This window comes from Ambystoma mexicanum, chromosome 8, assembly GCF_040938575.1.
Source record: "Ambystoma mexicanum isolate Mex_15411 chromosome 8, UKY_AmexF1_1, whole genome shotgun sequence".
NCBI lineage: Eukaryota > Metazoa > Chordata > Amphibia > Caudata > Ambystomatidae > Ambystoma > Ambystoma mexicanum.
The window spans coordinates 177392178-177410803 of record NC_090929.1 but is presented as its reverse complement, the minus strand read 5'-3'; the positions used below and the strand labels follow the sequence as shown (position 1 = coordinate 177410803).

At 41.3% G+C, this 18626-nt stretch overlaps 1 protein-coding gene across 6 annotated transcripts in view; it reads left to right on the top strand.

The window, feature by feature from the left end:
* SEC16A (SEC16 homolog A, endoplasmic reticulum export factor) overlaps positions 1–18626 on the top strand; it is a 1467667-nt gene that overhangs the window by 644640 nt on the left and 804401 nt on the right. For all 6 annotated transcript variants that reach the window (XR_011268503.1, XM_069609587.1, XM_069609588.1 and 3 more), the window contains exon 15: positions 11405–11516. Coding sequence is in view for 5 of the 6 variants with exons in the window: in XM_069609587.1 (XP_069465688.1) it covers positions 11405–11516 (112 nt within the window). In the remaining variant the exon portion in view is untranslated. The remainder of the gene's footprint in view (positions 1–11404; positions 11517–18626) is intronic.

Genomic DNA, 18626 nt, shown 5'->3' with positions numbered 1-18626 from the left:
GGTCGACAGGACATTTGGTCGACACCATTTGGTCGAATGCCAAATGGTCGAATTTTTTTTTTTATATATATATATGTGTTTTGTGGGTTTTCATGTGTCGAAAAAAAAAAAATAGAAAAAAAAGGGGGTTGGGGGGGGGGGACCCCCCCCAAAAAAAAAAAAGTGTCAAAAAAAAAAAATTCGACCATTTGGCATTCGACCAAATGGTGTCGACCAATTGACTGGGAACCAGGTGGACCATCTTGAATGGTTTTGGTCTTCCAGTCCTGCAAAGAGGCTGGAGTACTCCTGAGAGAACGTCCATTTGGCATAATCTATGCAATTCCGGCTATCTTTAAGGTGAAAAGTTCCAAATGCTCCCAAACAGAATATTTTGCGTTTTTGTGGTAGTGTTTTGAAATTCCAAATGGCCTTGATCTGCCTAATGGGTTTTTTCACCAGAACTCTCTTTAGTTTATTTGCTTTCTTTTGCCGCTTCACCTGAGTCCACTCTCCCTCAGACTCAGAGGCGCTACTGTTGGAGGACCCCTCCTGATCTTCTAGGCGCTCCCTGATTCTTTGAGCTTGTGAGGGGCTCGCAGAATGGTGGGGCCTAGTTTCTGCTCCCCTGTGGCACACAGGAGAATAGTCTTCTGACTCATCTGTGCTTCCAGGGTTGGCAGAGGATTCCCCCCCATCCCCTCACTGCCCTGATTGGGTGGAGGTCTTCAGAATGCTCTTTTGGGGCCGCATTTCTTTCTGTCTTTCTACAAATTGAACCAACTGGTCCCTTTGAAGGTAGTATTTCTGCAGATCTAATTCCCTGACTTTCTCCTCATAGGAGACTTCCTTATCAGAGACATCAGCCTTAATATATTTGTATCTACACAGGACGCCCGTCCATCAATTTCTGGGGGGCACTGACCTGACATCTCCATTATGCTAGGCCTATTTAATTCTGACGGCCTCATGGTTTCTGGCTCATGTGAACCAGTAGACATGAAGTCAGCAGTGTACAAAGTATTACAGGGTTTTGAATCCCTTAGTGCAGAGGTCATCATACTATGATCAGGGGTTGCCCTGTCCATCTCTACCTGTTCGGGGTCCCTCCAGTTCGGATTAAATCTAGTTCCCTCTTTCTCCAACCTCGCTAGTTCTCTATCTCAACCCCAGCCTCTTGATAATGGGCAAAGATCCAAGCCTTTTGCTCAGCTATCAAGGCTTTACTGACCTTTATGACCTGCTTTTGAGCTACCACCTGCTGGTGGAGCCCCTCTTTCTCCTCACAGAGGGCCTCATTGTCTCTTTGAGCTGCCTGTATGGTTTGGGAACAATAAGACACTTTTTGTTGCAGGAGATTCACCTCCTGAGTGCGCATTTTTAATCTGGGTGTTCTGTTCCAGAGCACCTTCTACCTGTCTGGTGTGCTCCAATAACATTTCATATTCTATTTTGAGTTATTTAGTTTCTGAAGGCCCAACTCTTCCTTGTAAATCTATTTTTAGCTTGCTTATTTCCTGACATAGGGCATCTTTCTCCTGATTTAGGGTGCCCCTCTGTTCAGCCAGGTCATCCCTTTGTTGCTTGATAGTATTTAATTTCTTGCGCTCTTGATCAAATTCTGCTTGGAAGTGGAGTTCTTTAATAATAAATTTGTGATTTTGCTCTTCCAACTTTTTGGCCTGAACTTGCAGCATGGTTATTTGTCCTGAGCAGGCCCTGTTATATGTTAATTGTTGAATCAGCTTCTGTTGACTTTCTTCCAGAGTCAACCTTTTCCTGACCCTCTACTCTTAATGCATCTAATTGGGCCTCTTGGTCTACATTATTTTGCTGTTGGAGAGCCAAGTCCTCTTTTAACTGTTTGATATAGTTCTCAACTTGGATCTCAGAATCTTGGCTCTTTAAATTTTTTCTTCCACAAGTTTTAGCTCAGTCTGAATTTGAGTTAAGAATTCAGATTGGTTTCGTGCCAGAGTTATATTTTCCTCAAATTTCGCCTGCATCACCCCCATGTACACGTGGGCTGTGATTCGGACCATTTTAATCTGCTCCTCTTTAAGATTTGGAGTCATGTTGAACTCACTTAAGGCTTGATGTAACAGGCTTCCATCCTGCCACACATCCTTGTCCATGGGGGTGACCTGTTGCATCATCTTTCCTAGCCAGCCTACTTCATCTTGTTGCTGCCATTCTCCCCAGACAAATAATTTGTGCAGAAGGTGCTCCCTAGCCATCTTGATATCTACTGTGGTGATTTTGGAAAGTGTTCTTTCTTTATTAATATATTTATGTAAGGGTAATCTGTATTGTGTTGCTTTTTGTCTAGTTTGGGGTTGTTTTATCTTTAATTTTATACACAGGCCTGATACTTAAGATTTTTGTTTTGGGGAGGCGCTTCTACAGCGTAACAGTGTTCCAACCACACAAAGTATCACTACATTGAAGGTTAGCCTGCTGCGTTAAGCTGTCACGGGTGAATAAACCATCCCAATTCCCGGCCTGAGCCCCCAATTTGTGATGGATTCCAATTGGGTGTCACACACCAGACCCGGACACTTGGTCTTAGCCTAGGATGCCGATACCCAACCCGTCTCACACCCCTTTACAAATACCCCGGGTCACAATGGACCATGAACCAGGCCGGTGGGTGGTAACAGAATATTTATTTATTTTAAATTCAATGAAAATCACATAAGTTTTATATTGGGCAGCAATCACCAATGGGGTGATAATTACAATGAAAATCACGGAAATACTGGGTAACCTTCTACCAGAACATATCCAAAGCACAAATTAATAGGAGCACTTTTTCTATTTGGGTAGATAGCACCCGAGTTAAGGTTTCCCCCTGCAATGTTCCCTTAAACCCCAAGTAACCGAATTCTGAGTGGATAGAAAGAAGCAGCAGGGAGTCAGGGATATGAGGCAGCAGAATTAAAATCTGAAAAAATAAGAGGCAAAAATGGATTTCAAAACCCTTTGTAATTGCATAAAATGACACATTCGGATTTTGGCAAATAATTATATGTTCAGTCAAATAATGATGTACATATGTTTTATCACAGTATGAGGGATGTTATATCACTAGCAACTACAAGGTAAGGTATCACAAAAGGCACACAGTTCACAAGCAACTGGAAATTGAGAACACAGTGCAGGCAAATCACACGTGGAAAAGTTGAAATTTACCCTTTTTTCAGTTTTAAATGTCAAAACTTTTTTATGAAAAGGGTGAAATACACAGAATCGGAATGCGGTTTTTAGACTGGGGAATAGATGCACATCACAGAGACAATATACAAGTGAAGAGTGACTCTAGCTAACTCATTGGATGAGATTTTCAAGGTGAAAGAAATTTGGTTTCGGTGAAATAAAGCATTTAAAAAGAGAAAATCGGTTTAGAACGAAAGGACAAGTTTGACTTAAACTAGACCCCCTTCATGCTGCGTGTCTCTTATGTGGAAATTAAATTCTTTAAAATATTGCTAAGGAGTTACAAGATGGGGGGAATGAAAGAATTGCGCTAATGCTTAGAAAATCAGTAACGGGGTGCACAGAAAATGTTAACAATTTTAAATAAGTTACCAAGGCATGGATAGGATAACTTAGAAAATAGGACAAAGAAAAAGGGTCAAGATGGGACAGGCTATGTGTTGCTAGGGGATGAGGAAATGCTCACAATCTGCACTTGAGTTTGGGATTTGGGACAGCCACCCGGGATCTGGACTCAAAGGCCTCTGGTCACAGCATGGCGTGGGCAAAAATCTGGTCTGGTCACAGGATGCTCCCCAAAAGGTACCACAGCTTCCCCCCATGTTATTGGAATTTTTAGTGGGATTTCTGGATCAATGTCCTTGCTGGGATAGGGTCAGCAATGCTTTGGCCTGGCAGTAGTCTGGAATCTTGCAGTGGTGGATCCGGAATGTCTGGATACGCAGGCGCTGGAAATTCAGGAGTGTGTGTGTCCCTGTGAGCTCCCACCAGTTACATAAAGCGGTTAACATCACTGGTTTATTGTTGGGCTGAACTAAGCTAGACCTACCACCAAGAACCGGATAGGTCAGCCTATGCTGGTTGCCTCCTCCAGGAGGAGACTCAGTTTAGGGGGTTGTGTTTTATGAGGTAAAAAGCCATCCCACAGTCCTCTTTGCCAAGAGTTGCTGCATTTTTGCAAATTACATAAGAAGATTATTTATTTCACGCAGAAGATGGCAGTCCAACTCTCCAATTTGTAGGACTATGTTTTGTCCGTCTAATAGTTTTCCGTCATTTTCAATGAAATTCTTTTACCTAAAAATCTATAACTTTATACATGTGTATAGATTATCATAAGGCATGTCAATATTAAATTTCAAAGTTGCATCATGTACACTTTCTATCCAATTCTCTGCCATTTCTGTCCCCAATATGCCAGTGAAATCTACCACGTCTTAAATTAAAGCCACCAAAATTGCATCTAGATTGTGAAAAGTTCGGAGATAAGTCTTGAAATGTATTAATAAAATGGCCTTGTTGAGCCAGATGGCTAGCATTGTCCACCAAATAAGGGCATAACTTACAAGGCTGCGCTGGAGTTGGCTTTGAAACTCCCCAGTAGAAGTTAAGGGGAGGTGATGACCCAAAAGTCACATGTGTTCAGATCTATTGTCTCAACCTGGAGCACAGACAAAAGTCTGACGAGCGTGTGATATGCTGCCTCCTGGTCCATTCAAAATGTCAAGGGGCACAATTAACACGCAGGCATCCCAGAAATCCATTGTGGCCTCTCTTGGGGCTAGGACACTCCCGTTGTCACCACCCAAATGTCCCTGGAGCCATTGCAGAAAACCTGTTTGGGCTGATTTCCCAGTACAGCCAAAACATGTATTTCTTTTTTAAAAATTTTATTTTGTTTTGAATCAGAAGCAAGCATGTTGAATAAAACAGCCCATATGTGTTTCCCAGGAAAATCCCCGGTACATTGCTAGGCCAAGACAGGGCCTTATTCAACATTACACTTTTAAACCAGGTATTTTTCCTTATTTGCAAAAGCACATTTTTAACACGTGGTGAAGTCTGCTGGGCTGTCCCTTTCAAAAGGTTTTCTCTTCCATCTGACTTCCCAACATTGTTTTGCAGCCCTAGTGAGTTTCTCTTATACAGCCATCTGTTCAGGACACAGGTCCACTGAAATTGACATATGCCCCTAGCTAGGGTTTCTTTTGAAGCATTGCTTTTTGACATTTTGTAGCCCAAAAGTGAAGTGTTTTTCTGAGCAGCTGAAAGTTAAGCTTCTTGTGATTTTACAGTTTTCTCCTGACACAGCCTGTCATTCAGTGATAATGTTCTCGTCTGCTGGAGCACAATCTGAATATGGATGGGCATGGCAGGTCTCACTAATAAAAGCAGTGTGATGTTGAACAGGTATGAGAGCGGCATCATTTTAAATGTAAAATATTTCCCTTTTTCAATGGGTAACGTTTTCGCAAGCAGCAGAGCAGCGCTGCTTTTCACTTCACTTCTTTAGTACACATGAGAACACACCCTGGCAGCCTTTCCCAGTGTGCTCCCTGTTCCAGCTGGCCCAATGGTGCTTGGCAAAACAGTGCAGGGGCAATGGTGCTTAAAGGAGCCAGCACATCCATTTTGCTGTTAACTGCTGAAGTGCAGCTTGGTTATGGATGGTAATTCTACTGAGTGGGTCAATGTATCCCACAGTATACTCTATACGCGAACATTAAATGTCCTTTATTTGAACTTCATATCATGCAAGAAGTGAACGCAAGTTCTGTGCTATACTTTACGTTGAGGTGTTATCAGCTTTTGAACCTCAGCTTAACGCATTGATGCAACATTTCACATACTTTTATTTTTCTAATTAAGGCAGTTTAAACCATTTTGGGTTTTAGGCAAAATGCAGAAGTGAAAAAGAATTCATAGGTTAGCTGTTGATCACCTGACCAATGAGCCACAGAAAAACGTTATATTTGCTTTATATTTCTTTAACTATACAGAGAAAAGCTGAGGAAAAGCAGATCCTCACAAAGAGATGCTTTGTGAAGGGATGCAGAAGTGACAGGGCTGCCATCGAGCAAGGAATAGCTTGAGTAGTGTTGCTCCCTATTGGCAAGCAAGAATTTTTCCGATTTAGAAATGAACACACAGACTAACTGAACTCGGACTGCACAGGGATTTTACGTATGGCCTAGATTAGGCCATTGCTAAAATGTTCATACAAAGGAGAATGAACATTGGCTGACCATTGATTGACTGACATCTGTTGATTAAACTGTAAAACTATTTTGAATTTGTATTCGATAGTCTGCTGTGCTATTTTGTAGAGTTTAATTCTGATGTAGCTAGATAACTGTAGCCTTTACAGGATGAACTTTTCTGACCAGTCATCTCTAGGCCCATGCTATCGAGTGTGATGCTTTCTTTGTAAAATGTGTACTTTTATCAGATAACAAAAGTATATGCAGGAGAGTTGGGAGTAGAAGCTTTTAGATTGAAATTACTTTACTAGAGCTTCACTATTATGATTTATTTACAGACCGTTCTTAAGTAATAAGAATTGATGCTAGTCTACAGTGTTACTTCTACTACACAGACACAGCTATATTTAAATCATTTTTGAGAGTTGTGAATTAAGATGACGTTTTTGGAGCTATGCCAGATAAAAATGTTTTTATTCCAAAAAGAAGTGTTTTAAAGAATTGTTTCAAAGCCAATTGTGTATTTTTATAAATAAATTGATGAAAATAAAAAAATGTATTGTAAGTTATAGATGCCTGCTAAAGCATTAATTAGCTAGATGTTTATGCAAAAATTGCATATTTATAAAGTAAAACATAGGAGAAATGGTATGAGAACATATATATGACTAGCGATTCTACGTTATTAACGCTTCTCAACTTTATTAATGGAATGTCAAGTTAAGGTTGACTGCAAAATGGGGACAGACTGGTTCTGAATTTTAGGAAAAGCTAATCTAGAACTGTACATACTCAAACTCTGGAGGGCTAATGTCAAATAAAGTTTTAGTCTAGGTTCTAGATCTTCTCATCTTCAGGAAGGTGTAATTAAACTCATGAGTGCTGAGTTGAAATTAATCCTATGCAACCCATGTCACTGGAATACCTTGATTTTGTATTTTATTTTGTATTAAGCGCTTTACGCCAAAGCCCTGTACAATTATCCCTTTACAGTACAATTAACATCAGTACAGAATCATAAAGTCAAAATGGAAGAAGGGTTTAAGAATGAAGGTGGAGACTGGAGAATAAACTAAACGTTCCAGAAGCTTAGAAAGGTGAATGGGGAGAAGAGAAATAGTTCTAAAATTAGGAGACCAAGGATCGAGAGAAGGCTTTTTCAAGATGAGTAGAATAAAGGAATGCTTAAATGAAGAAGGAAAAGTAGAGGAAATAGAAATTCTAAAGAGAGGAGATATTCAAAAGAGAGGTAAGATAAGATGCCAATGATGGATAGAGGGAATCGGATCTGAAGGAGCAGCCATGGGGTGCTCACGGGCTAGCAGAGATCAGAAATGGAAATCGGAAGAAAAGATGACAAGACCAAAGAATAAGAGGAAGAAGAAGAAATAGAAGAGGATGAAGTAGAAGCAATAGCAGCACGAAGAGGGGCAACATTTGTAGAAAAATAAGAGGCAAAAGCAGATAGAATTAAGATTAAGATCAGGAGAAGGCAGAGAAAGAAGACTGGTTAACATCTGAAAAAGATGCCTAGATTGAGAGCAAAGAAGATCGGAGTAAAAACCACGTTTAGCCGAAAGAAGAGCTTCATCTTAAAGTGAGTGGGGCGAAGAAAAATCAGAGCAGTCGGGCAGAATGAGATTTACACCATGATATTCCAAGCAACAAAGAGATTGACGCTTTGTACGAAGTTGTGGCATAAGCCAAGGCTGTGGTGGTTTCCGCAAGGCAAGAAAGGAAGAAGTGGGATACAAAGAGTCAAGTGAAGAAGAGAATGAGGAAGCAGCATCATCTGCTGAAAGTTCTGCAAATGATGGGTGAGAAGGAAGATGAGAAATACAAGAAGAAACAAATAAAGGTGTGTTGAAAGTGCAAAGATTGTGCAAAAGATACGTAGAACAACAAGATCTAGATGAAAAAAACTGGAAGAAAGGAGGGGAAGAATAGAGAAAAATAAAAGATGATGAGAAGACTAAACCCGGAGAACAGACTCAGATGAAATTGATAGTGGAGAAGAAAAAATAAGGTGAAGATGCGAACCAGAAACATTGGAAGGGGGGTTGCAATAGGAGAGAGATGATTTTGATTCACAAGAATAGGAAGGGAGGAATGAACAGAAGAAAGATGACGATTGAAGTCGCCCAGAAGAATAAGTGTCACAGAAGATGGTAAAACAGATAACAGAACATCAAGGTAGTCACAAAGTACTAATTGGACTAGGAGGATAATGAACAAGAAGAAAAGTCACAGAATAAGGTTTCACAAAAGTATTATAAGAATACTCAAATGAAGAAAAAGGAGAGACAGAGAAACGGCAGCAGAAATAAATCCCACCCCCATTACCAGATGGATGAGGGATATGTAAGAAAGATAGGTCAGAAGTAGAAAGTGAGGCAGCAATAGCTGTGTTTAACGGGGAGAACAAAGTCTTACTAAGACATAGAAAATGAAGATTAAGACGCAAAAAGATATCCAGAATTAAATGTATTGTAGGGAGAACACGCATTCCAAAGAGCAAGATTTAATAGGAGGTGAATGAGAAAAGCAAGGAGGACAGAGAAGATTAGATTTGTTATGAGTAGAAAAGTGAGGAGTAGCGGTATGAGAAGAATAAAAAAATAGATTAGAAAGTCATATCAGCTGAGGAAGTAACCAGAACTGTAAAATTGAAGGAGTAGTAGTAGTGTAATTGGCACTATGGCGTTGAAAGAGAAACACCAAGTAAGTGATAACACTGGGAGTGCTGTAGGCGGGGAAGTCAGAAAAGAGTCTCCTGAGTAGAGCTTAAATAGGAAGAATACAATGAGAAAAACATGATGAACACAAAGAACATAAAGGTATAAGCGTCCATCAGCGGACAGCTTCAGACCGCAGCGTCATGACTTTACCAGTAATATAGCCAGGGGGCCGGTGGGCGGACCTGTAGGTGGCATGGCCAAAATCTGTGGAACACGGAGCGATGGTCGGAGCACTGCCGGACAGGAGTGCAGTCAAAGGCAAGTCAAGACACACTGTTGAGTGGGCTGCTCCCCAGAGGGAGGGTGCAGTAGCAGCTGGTATCCGCACACGCTGATTGCACCAAGATTCGGCAGTCAACAGGTGTAACAGCCACGTTGAGCAGGTCAGCTTCCGGCACACACAGTCCCAGCAGCAGACAGCAGCGCCCTGACTTTGCCAGACTTAGATGGGCATAATGAGCTAGGTATGTGATAATTAAAGTAGTTGGTTTGATATTTGAGAAAGGTTGGGCAAGATTAATCTGCAAAAGCACTAGATGTCCAGGCATGAATTTGTTTTCAAAAATTGATTAGCAGAGTTTGCCAATTAAAATGTTCTTGATTGGCGAACAACCCCATTTGATTAACAATGTTGTACTCATATTTGTAATATTACCAGAAGCTATTTGTACCCAAGACATAATATTAACAACAATATAGATGTTTTGTGTACCACTGAAGACAGTGAGATGTGAGGCCTTGCAAATTGTTTAAAATTCCACTAGACCTGCAGGTCGAGTAACTTAGTTTACCTACTCGACCTAGGAGAAATGCATTTGACTCATGGCAACAGATTACAGCAAATTTAAATGCGCATTCTGTAAAATTTGACATGTCACCACAAACCCACTTTGTTAGGCTTACTTCTGCCATTGAGAGGCCAGCCATGCACAGTGTTGGTCATTTAATGCAAACAGAGTAAATGTTAAAAAAATGTTTCAAAGATCCTCTGTGTTATGAAGTTACTTTCCATGTTTTACCCTTCTCCTCATACCTTTTATATGTAGTGTCATTGTTATTAGTTGACATCACTGCCTTCCACATCTGGAATTGTTGGAGTGTGAGAATGCTGAGAAGACAGTTTGTAAAGGGAACTGGGAGGAGTAGCTGCAGCCTTTCTTATATGCCATTTAATCTTCAATAAATCTTACATTGTGAATTCTCGTGGAGTTGGCATCATTATACCCTGCAAATGGAACTCGCCCTTCATAAAATCTACTAGACTGATTAAGTGCGCGAAAAGACTTTGCAAGCCTTGGATCAGTGTCTGTAATATGTGAAAGGTTATCTGCATGAATGGACACAATTAAATAGATATGATAGCAGGGCCCAGTGATCCTTTTTTCTAAGCACTGAGTTTGTGTTTGTTAATTTGTATTTATTTGATTTATAAGGTGCTTTTGCCATAGTGCCGTACATAAAGCTTAAAAACATTATAAAAAAATTAGTGCATTGACAACTTTGCAACCAAAAGCAGAAAAAACCTAAGACATGGTAGAAAGAAGATGGCTTTTAAGAGAAGTACGGAAAAGAGAATAAGCGGAAATGGACCGAATATGCAATTGTATGACATTCCAGAACTTGGGGGCAAGAAGACAAAAACCGAAAACGGGACTGGGCACAAGGTTGTTTATGGACGGAGACAATACTGTGATTGAAAATGTAACGAACGAGAAGAAATATACCTAGACACCAGAGAACATAAATAGCCTGGAGCAAAATCATGAACGTATTTAAGTGATACAAATGAAACGAAATTGCAAGCAAGCTTGAAAGGTTAACCAGCGAAGAGAAGTAAGGGCCGAGGTAATAAATGAACAGGGAGAGATATTGCAAAGAGTGTGGACAGAAGAGTTAAAGCTAGAGCACAAGGGAGCCATGTGAGAAGCTGGAAGACCAAGAAGATGGGGAGCAATAGTCAAGAGAAGACAAGTAGTGATTAACAGTTAAGTAGCATTAAAAAGGAGGAATGAGCAGACTTTTCTAATATTAAGAAGTTGAAAACGACAAGATCGTGCAGTACTAGCAATCTGTGAAATGAAGGAAAGCAAAGAATCAACAAGAACACCTAAGTTACTGGTGGAAGAAGAGGAGACAGGAAGAGAATCAGGAGGGAAACTAAGAGTTCTTCTAATGCAATACATTTTTAAGTGGGATCCTTTGGATGTGCATCCAGTTGTTCAAGCCTTTTCTCCTTGTGCATTGAATGTTTTTGATGTTGAGCTTCTAGCTAGGATGTCATGAAATCAAGAGTCACACAAAGGTGATCCTAGTTGCTTATACCTTCTTGAAGGCCAGAGAAAGGATTTGTTCTTGGAAAATGTTTTTGGTTGCCCTTATTTCTTCTTCAAGCCTTCCTTTTACTTGCCCACATATTGCCCTGGTGCATATGGATGTCATTTGGTAGATGTTGGTCCATATAAAGCATTTGTTCTTTTTTTTTTTCTCTAGCTTCTAGAGGACTCCTGGATGCTTCTCATTTCTGCTATTTGATGGCTCAAGTTGGGTTTGGAGTTTACACTAAAAAGACAACAAAGCTGGTCCTTATAGGATCAAATCACAGGTAAGTAGATATGCATGTTGGTCATTTCTTATATTGTGACATGGTTTCATTATTAGAATTTAGTTCATATTTGTTTTTTGCCAATTAAAATATTGTATGAACTTGACTAAATGCCTGCTCTCCCGGTCAGTCCAAGGTTCTGTAGGTAAATGCATTGATGGCAGCAGGAAGATTAGCAATGTGTATATTTATAAGTCATTAAAATACTCTCTGCAGTGAACCTTGACACTATGATAGCATGAAAGAAAGGAAGTCCAACGGATGTCAAAATAAGGATTTGATGAGCAGGAGCTAAAGCCAGCTCCTCTGTATGAGGCATCACCCATCAAACTGGAGTTACCACTGGGAAACATTGTGGTAGTATGCAGCAGTACATAGTGATGAACATTTTACTTCCACACTAAATGCACATTATAACCTTTAATCCCCTTTAAATTATGTGATGAATTGAGGGAATGTGTCCCTTCTCCCCAAGGAGGAGACCTCCTGTGAGCCTATGGAGGTGAGCCCGCTCCCTCCCTAGGGGTCGAGGCAAGTGGGACCTCACCAGGAGAGACCCCCCCCCTTACCAGTAAGCCTAATGGCATACCTGGGATTATCAAGTCTTGTCAAACATAAAGACTGCGCCGAAGAAGATGCTGAAGGATATTATCTCTTTAATGGAAACAAACCAATCTACTGGGACACATCGACCGAGAGGAAAACACTCATATAAGAATGGGTAATGAGCAGAGAGTGAGAGCAGTACTTCTCCACTCAGGGGACGTACCCTACTGACGTAAGCCTCAGATGTGGTGGAGCGATCGTGGGGCGCGGAACTCGCGAAAGCCAGGCTTGCTGTTGGGCAAGTAAATGAATGCTGAACTGTCAACGTACTGAAAGGCTGGAGAGAACAATTGGTGGTGGCGTGACCCTGGGAGAGTCTGGGTGGGCAGCGTATCCGTGCAGCAATGCTGAGACCATCGGCAGGACGCCACTTCAGAGGATGCAGCTCTCTGGTCAGATACCAAAGAGAATAGGAGTGAGAGGACCACAAGCGAGGGACACAGAGAACGCCGGCTCGCAAGCACAGTAAGTAACAAACTACTGCCAGACCCATAAGAGTCCGAGGACTGTTTCCAAAGATGAGAGAAGATAACGAGGGACCGGGGAGGCACGGGAAGAATAACTAGGAAAGTATCATGGAACAAATAACTTGTCTCAGTACCAAAGAAGAATGCCTATATGTGAACAATAATTAAATAAGTGTAACGCTCCGTGAAGGAGAATTGGATAGAAAATAATTACCATTGTCAATGGTGAGGAGTGATAGTTTACGGACAGGAGCAAGAGTATTCCCTGGAGGGGAGGACAGTTGAAATACAGTACATTCACTAAATGTGAACTTTGATGAAATAAAGAAGGAAAGAACACTGCCTTCATCTAAAACATCACCGACCTGTCACTACCATGTCCCTCACGCATGCAAACATCTTACTAGGAGACTTTAACCTCCCAGACAGCAAGGCCACCAATACGATGAAGCAAGCCCTCCTCTGATTTCTCGACACCCTCAGCCTCACACTGCACATGAAAGACCCAACGCACGAGAAAGTTAACATCCACAACCTAATCATCACTGCACTGTCTTCCCTCCACTAAAGCTCTCCTCTCCTGCTTGACTGGTCTGATCACCTAGCGTGCCTTTCAACATTCGGCACATCACCCCAGTCAAGCACTCCCAGCAGACAAACCATCCTTCGAGAACTTCCCAGTGGAAGCCCTCACAGAAGACCTTGCCAACCTCTACCTTACATGGACCGAAAACCCCCAATAGAACTGCGACTTTCTACCAGGGGCATTCAGTGCCAACCACCTTCTGAGCCTTCATCGACCAACACACGCCTCTGAAACAACGCACCTGCAAACCGAAACCATCTGCAACCCATGTACACGCAAGAACTCAACCTCAGCGAAAGAGTAATCAGTAAACAAGAGAACCCGCTCTGCATCCAACCTGGTGCTCCTCCAAGGAGCTCCGAGCAACCCGCCAACAACTAATCAACACAGCCAAGGCCTTCTACTATGAGAATACCATAGCAGAAGCTGACAACAAAGGCATAGCCCTCTTCAAAGCGGTCAAGCAGTGTGTCAACACGCTACACAACACTGCCATACCACACTCCATCCAAAAATCCACTGCCATTGACAAAATCGGCAAGATTCGCCAGCACATAGACGCCAGCTCTCCAGCCACAGTCCCACCTCGTGTCTCTCCTTGAGAAATCGCCACACCCTGGACAACATTTATGTCACTCTCGAAAGAGGACCTGGTGGAAACCCTGGCCGCCCTCAAAGCCACATCTTATACAGATGACATCCTCCCAGCATCCATCCTCAATACCTTCCCTGCAGAGGCTCTTTCCCCACCTGCAGATCATTAATCTCGCCCTAACTCGAGGCACATTCCCATTGACCCTAAAAACAGGGCAAATCCTCCCTCTAGTAAAGAAACCCACTCTGGATCGTGACAACCTCGGTAACGATCACCCCATCACCCATCTTCCATTCCTAGGTAATATCGAGAAAGCAGTAGCCATACAACTGCAGCATCACATCGACACCAACAATCTCCTCCAAACTGAGCAATCGGGATTCAGAACCTGATGCAGCACAGAGACAGCAACCATACAGGTGGTCGACGACACAGTGCTCCAGATAGGATTTTGGCATGAGAGTATTTTACTCACAATTTTTAGAATTGAAGAGTAAATCCAGTTTCAAGAGTGAAAAAATGTTTCCTCCTTGGCAAGAGTTAAAGTGTCTGAGAACTATCCAATTTGTGTGTAAAAGTGTGTTTGAAAACATTATTGACAAAGAACTTGAAGATGCGTACTACCCAGCTTCATCTTCATTATACTTGGACACTAGTACTCTGTTAAGAACTGCTACAGATGCCAGCTAGTTACATCATAAATTAAGTCCCTGACTACCAGAATCGCTTCTCTGCCTCTCGGGCCTACTGTTGCTGCCTGGCACTTCCTGCTTGACAGCCAATGCATGTTTTTTGCTCCATCTATCCTTCCCTTTGCTACTGTTTCCCCGGATTCTCACTTTCTGATGCTCTGCCTCTCACCCGTAAGTGTTGCTATGCCACGTTTTGAGGTCTGTTGTTCTGTCACTCTGCCTCTCCCATCTCTGCATTCTGTTATGGCTTTTTCCCTACTACATTGTGCTGTATAGGTTGATATAACTCCTCTTCCTTTCTCATCTCATTACTATGGCTAGATCTGTTTTTTTCTTGTTCTATGTGGTGGTTGCTACTCTTTTGATCATCTTTCTTGCACTGCGCCTCTTAAGTTATTGGGCTGCCATTCTTTAGTCTAGATTTTCTATTTCCAGCTTTCCAAGTCTGCTGTTGATCTGTTTTTTCTTATTTTGCTACTATGTTTCTTGCTCTGCTTCCATCCCTCACTCCTATTGTCTGTGTCCTATTATTTACCTTCTCACTTCCTTTGTTGTTCTCTTATGTAGCTCATTGGTCTCTCTCTCCCTGTTGCTCGAGTTCCTGTTTTGGATTGTCGAATAGGTTATCTGTTCTCTCTGCCTCCCCTCCCACTTTGTTCTCCTGTATTGCTTAGGTTCAGAGTTGCTCTTATTCTCCTTTTGTCTTTTGACATGGCACCAATAAATATTCAAAAAGCTAAAAATGGCTTTTCCATTTACAAATCTAGTGCAGCTTTACCATTGGACGCTCTTTGTTAGATGTGTGCAAACCTTCTTTTGGCTGTTAGGCTGGGAATTATAGAGTTAGATGTTTGTCTCACCAAATGCAGCACTTGCTTGAATGCAGATGTTTTACCAGCACTGCATGCATTTGCAAGTATAAAAGCCCAGATGAGATGTGTGTTCTGGCCATTGCAGGTATAGCAGTCCTCGTGGGATGTGCTTCTTCTGAGCCATTACAGGTATGGCAGCCGTGATGAGATGTGTGTTCTGAATCACTGACCATTTACTAGTCCTTTTGATAAGTCGAAAGCTAAATCAGCTCTGTTACAACTGAATGTTACCTGTTTCTTAAAACACATACCTCTGATGCAGCTGTAATTACCTCACCTATCAACAAGATTGGAACTAACAGGTTGCACAATGATCTCTGCAGCAGGGTTATTGACCCACTCAACTACCTTTCCCAACAAGCGGTTGATTCTGAAAGGTATATAGGGTTTAGGTTACTGGCAGTTCCATGTGAGGCTTGCCTGACATAACTGGCTTGTCAAAATCTCTAAGCCTGTTTGGACTATCCAACGTGAGTCAGGAGATTCATGAGGCTTTGGAATGTGCTAGACCTTTGGCAGTGGAACTCGTTAAGCGGACATGGGAGAAGCAGAAGTTTTGAAAAGCGCAAGACCGACTAGGAGGGATTGAAGTATATGACAGCAACGCCATCTTCATACACTGTCCGCCTGCGTGCATCACGCCACCTCAGGAGGATGGTGGGAAGGATCTACGTGAAAATACCAAATCTTTTACTGCAAGGTCAAAAACCTTGCACGTAAAACAGATTTTCGGTATTTTGTGTGCATGGGGAGACCCCCCTGCAGCCTAGCCATATCCCCCCACTGGATGAAATACCCGACCCAAAAATAAACAACTCCATCTATTTTTGGAGGGAAATTGTTTATCATGCAAGGTTTTCCAACAGTAATGGGATTCAGTATTTTGTAGTGATACTGGGGGGAAGAGCTCGGACACTGGTTTTGCTCAGAAAATGTCAAAACATGTTTGTGCTTTGTCATTACAGCAGCTCTGTTAAGAAATTCAGGTGCTGTCCCAAAATATAGCAGTCCTGGTAAGAAATGTGGGCAAGATGCAATCATCCCGGCTGTGAATAATTGGCATTGTACCATGACATGTGTATAGCAGCCCTGCTAATAAATTAGGCTAATTTGCCTGAATTACACAGCCACATTAGTGGCTGTGTAGTTATGGTTAAGTTGCTGTTTCCATAGGAAGAGCCCTTTTTGGGTCGCTTATAACTTTGCTCTCCCTGGATGAATCCTCACCAAACTTTGCAAAAAAAGTATATTGGTCACTCTGATTTTTTGCAAAGTTTGGTGAGGTTTGGTCTAAGGGGGGCAAAGTTATAGGGGGGTTCCCAAAACTTCTTTTTTCCCATAGACTAAATGGGGAAAAAACTTTTCTCACGCCTACAGCCCGTCCCGAAAGCGTGCTTTTGCAAATTTGGTGAAAATCCGTTCAGTACTTTTTAAAAAAATGACCAAAAAGTAGGTCACAAAAAATGTGTGATATCTATGTAAAAGTACGTAGTCAAGTTTCTTCAAGTATATTTTCTTAATTTATTTGATATATGTTCTGCCATTATTCATTTACATCAGAAATTTGGCGCAAAGAGGTGTAGGCACAAACAAACTACTGCTTACTTTACAAACGAAGCTGAGGGACTCTTGTCTCCGTGTTGACCTACATCCTTGCGACACAAGAATAAAATAATAAAATAAGATAACCATTGCCAACCTTAATAGTACTAACATACGGGTCGCGAGAGTACACCTTATGAGATCCCCACTCAAGAAGTTCCTCACTCAGTAGATTGTTACTAGGGGATACAGTACCACGCAGACCAATTTGGGAAAACGAATTCAAAAAATGGCAGAATACATGGAGAATAGAGAAGAAGAAGCAAACAAACTTTTCTCTGCCAAAGGGAATAACACCCATGCTTTCACTTCAAGTTTTCCGAAAAGAGAGGACCTCAGATATAAATTTGTAAAACTAGAGCGGGCCTCTCGCAAAGAAGTATTGGGAAATAATCTCTCTGAAAAACTATGTATCAAAGGACCAGATCCCAAGAGGACTTCAGATTTTGATCTTTCCAGATTTCAGTAAAGACGATGATAAAGATTTGGCTAACAATTGGGAAACAAACCTCAATCAATGTTCAAAACACATGTTAGAAATGCTAATTGAGCATGCACAGAGAGAACACAGACGAATAACTGATCAAATTGAAAATATAAAAAAGGAAATTAAAGAGGCAAAAGCCTTAGAAGTGATTAAAGAAAAGAACTTTTTGAAAATGCATGAAATTCTCAAAGAATATCAAGACGAGATAAAATTGAGAAAATTGAGAAAATTCTATCGTGATGACAGAGATTACCAAGAGGATAGAGTATACACTTTCCAAGAGAAATATAATAAAATCAAACCAACATCAAGAGAGACTACTCCCAACACTTCACCGTCCAGTTCAGAGGCAGAGGAAGAACCCGAAAATGAGAATGACGTGGAAACAGTATTAGGAATTGCAAAACCGAAGGGACAAGGATTTCTAAATCAAATCAAAAGATACAAACAAGGAAACAGAAACATTCAGACGAAACAAGTCCATTTTCAGATCAGCAAAGCACCAGACACCTCACAGAAACGAGTCGGAGAAGAGGTCAGAGAGGATCAGGAGGACCCAGAAAATCCAGACGGCTCAGACGCCTATCGACGATTAACACGGGCGTCGTCGAAAGAAGCTGCAAAAAAACAACAGAAATAAATAACTTGGTGATGAACATATCGAACCAAATACTAACTGAAGATGAAATTAATGTATTGAATAAAGGCCTATCATTCGCCCCGACAACTGAGTTTGAACCCATAGAAATACATGTGGATCTTTTCAAATTTGTTCGGAAATTAAAACTTAAAAAATTTTTTGCGACTCAAGTTGAAAAAAGGAAAAAAAACATCTGAAACCATAACTAGAAGTGATATAACCATAGAAGAACTAAGCGGTATTCACCTATTACGATCCCTACAAGAACCAGGAGACTATCCAATACATCAAACCATTCATGAGTTAGAAATGCAGCCAACTCCTTTTTCCATGAAAGAATTGAAACCTAAATCCAGTTTCACACCCCAGCTATCACCAGATAACATGGTGGACGCATTTTACAGAGACGTCACACAAGATTTATATTACTTAAGAAAAAGACCACAAATAAAAAACAAGACTAATCTCAAAAATCTTACAGCGAATGAAATTCTTGCCATAAGAAAATTACAATCAGATCATCAATTGGTTATCAAGGAAGCGGACAAAGGTGGCAACATTAT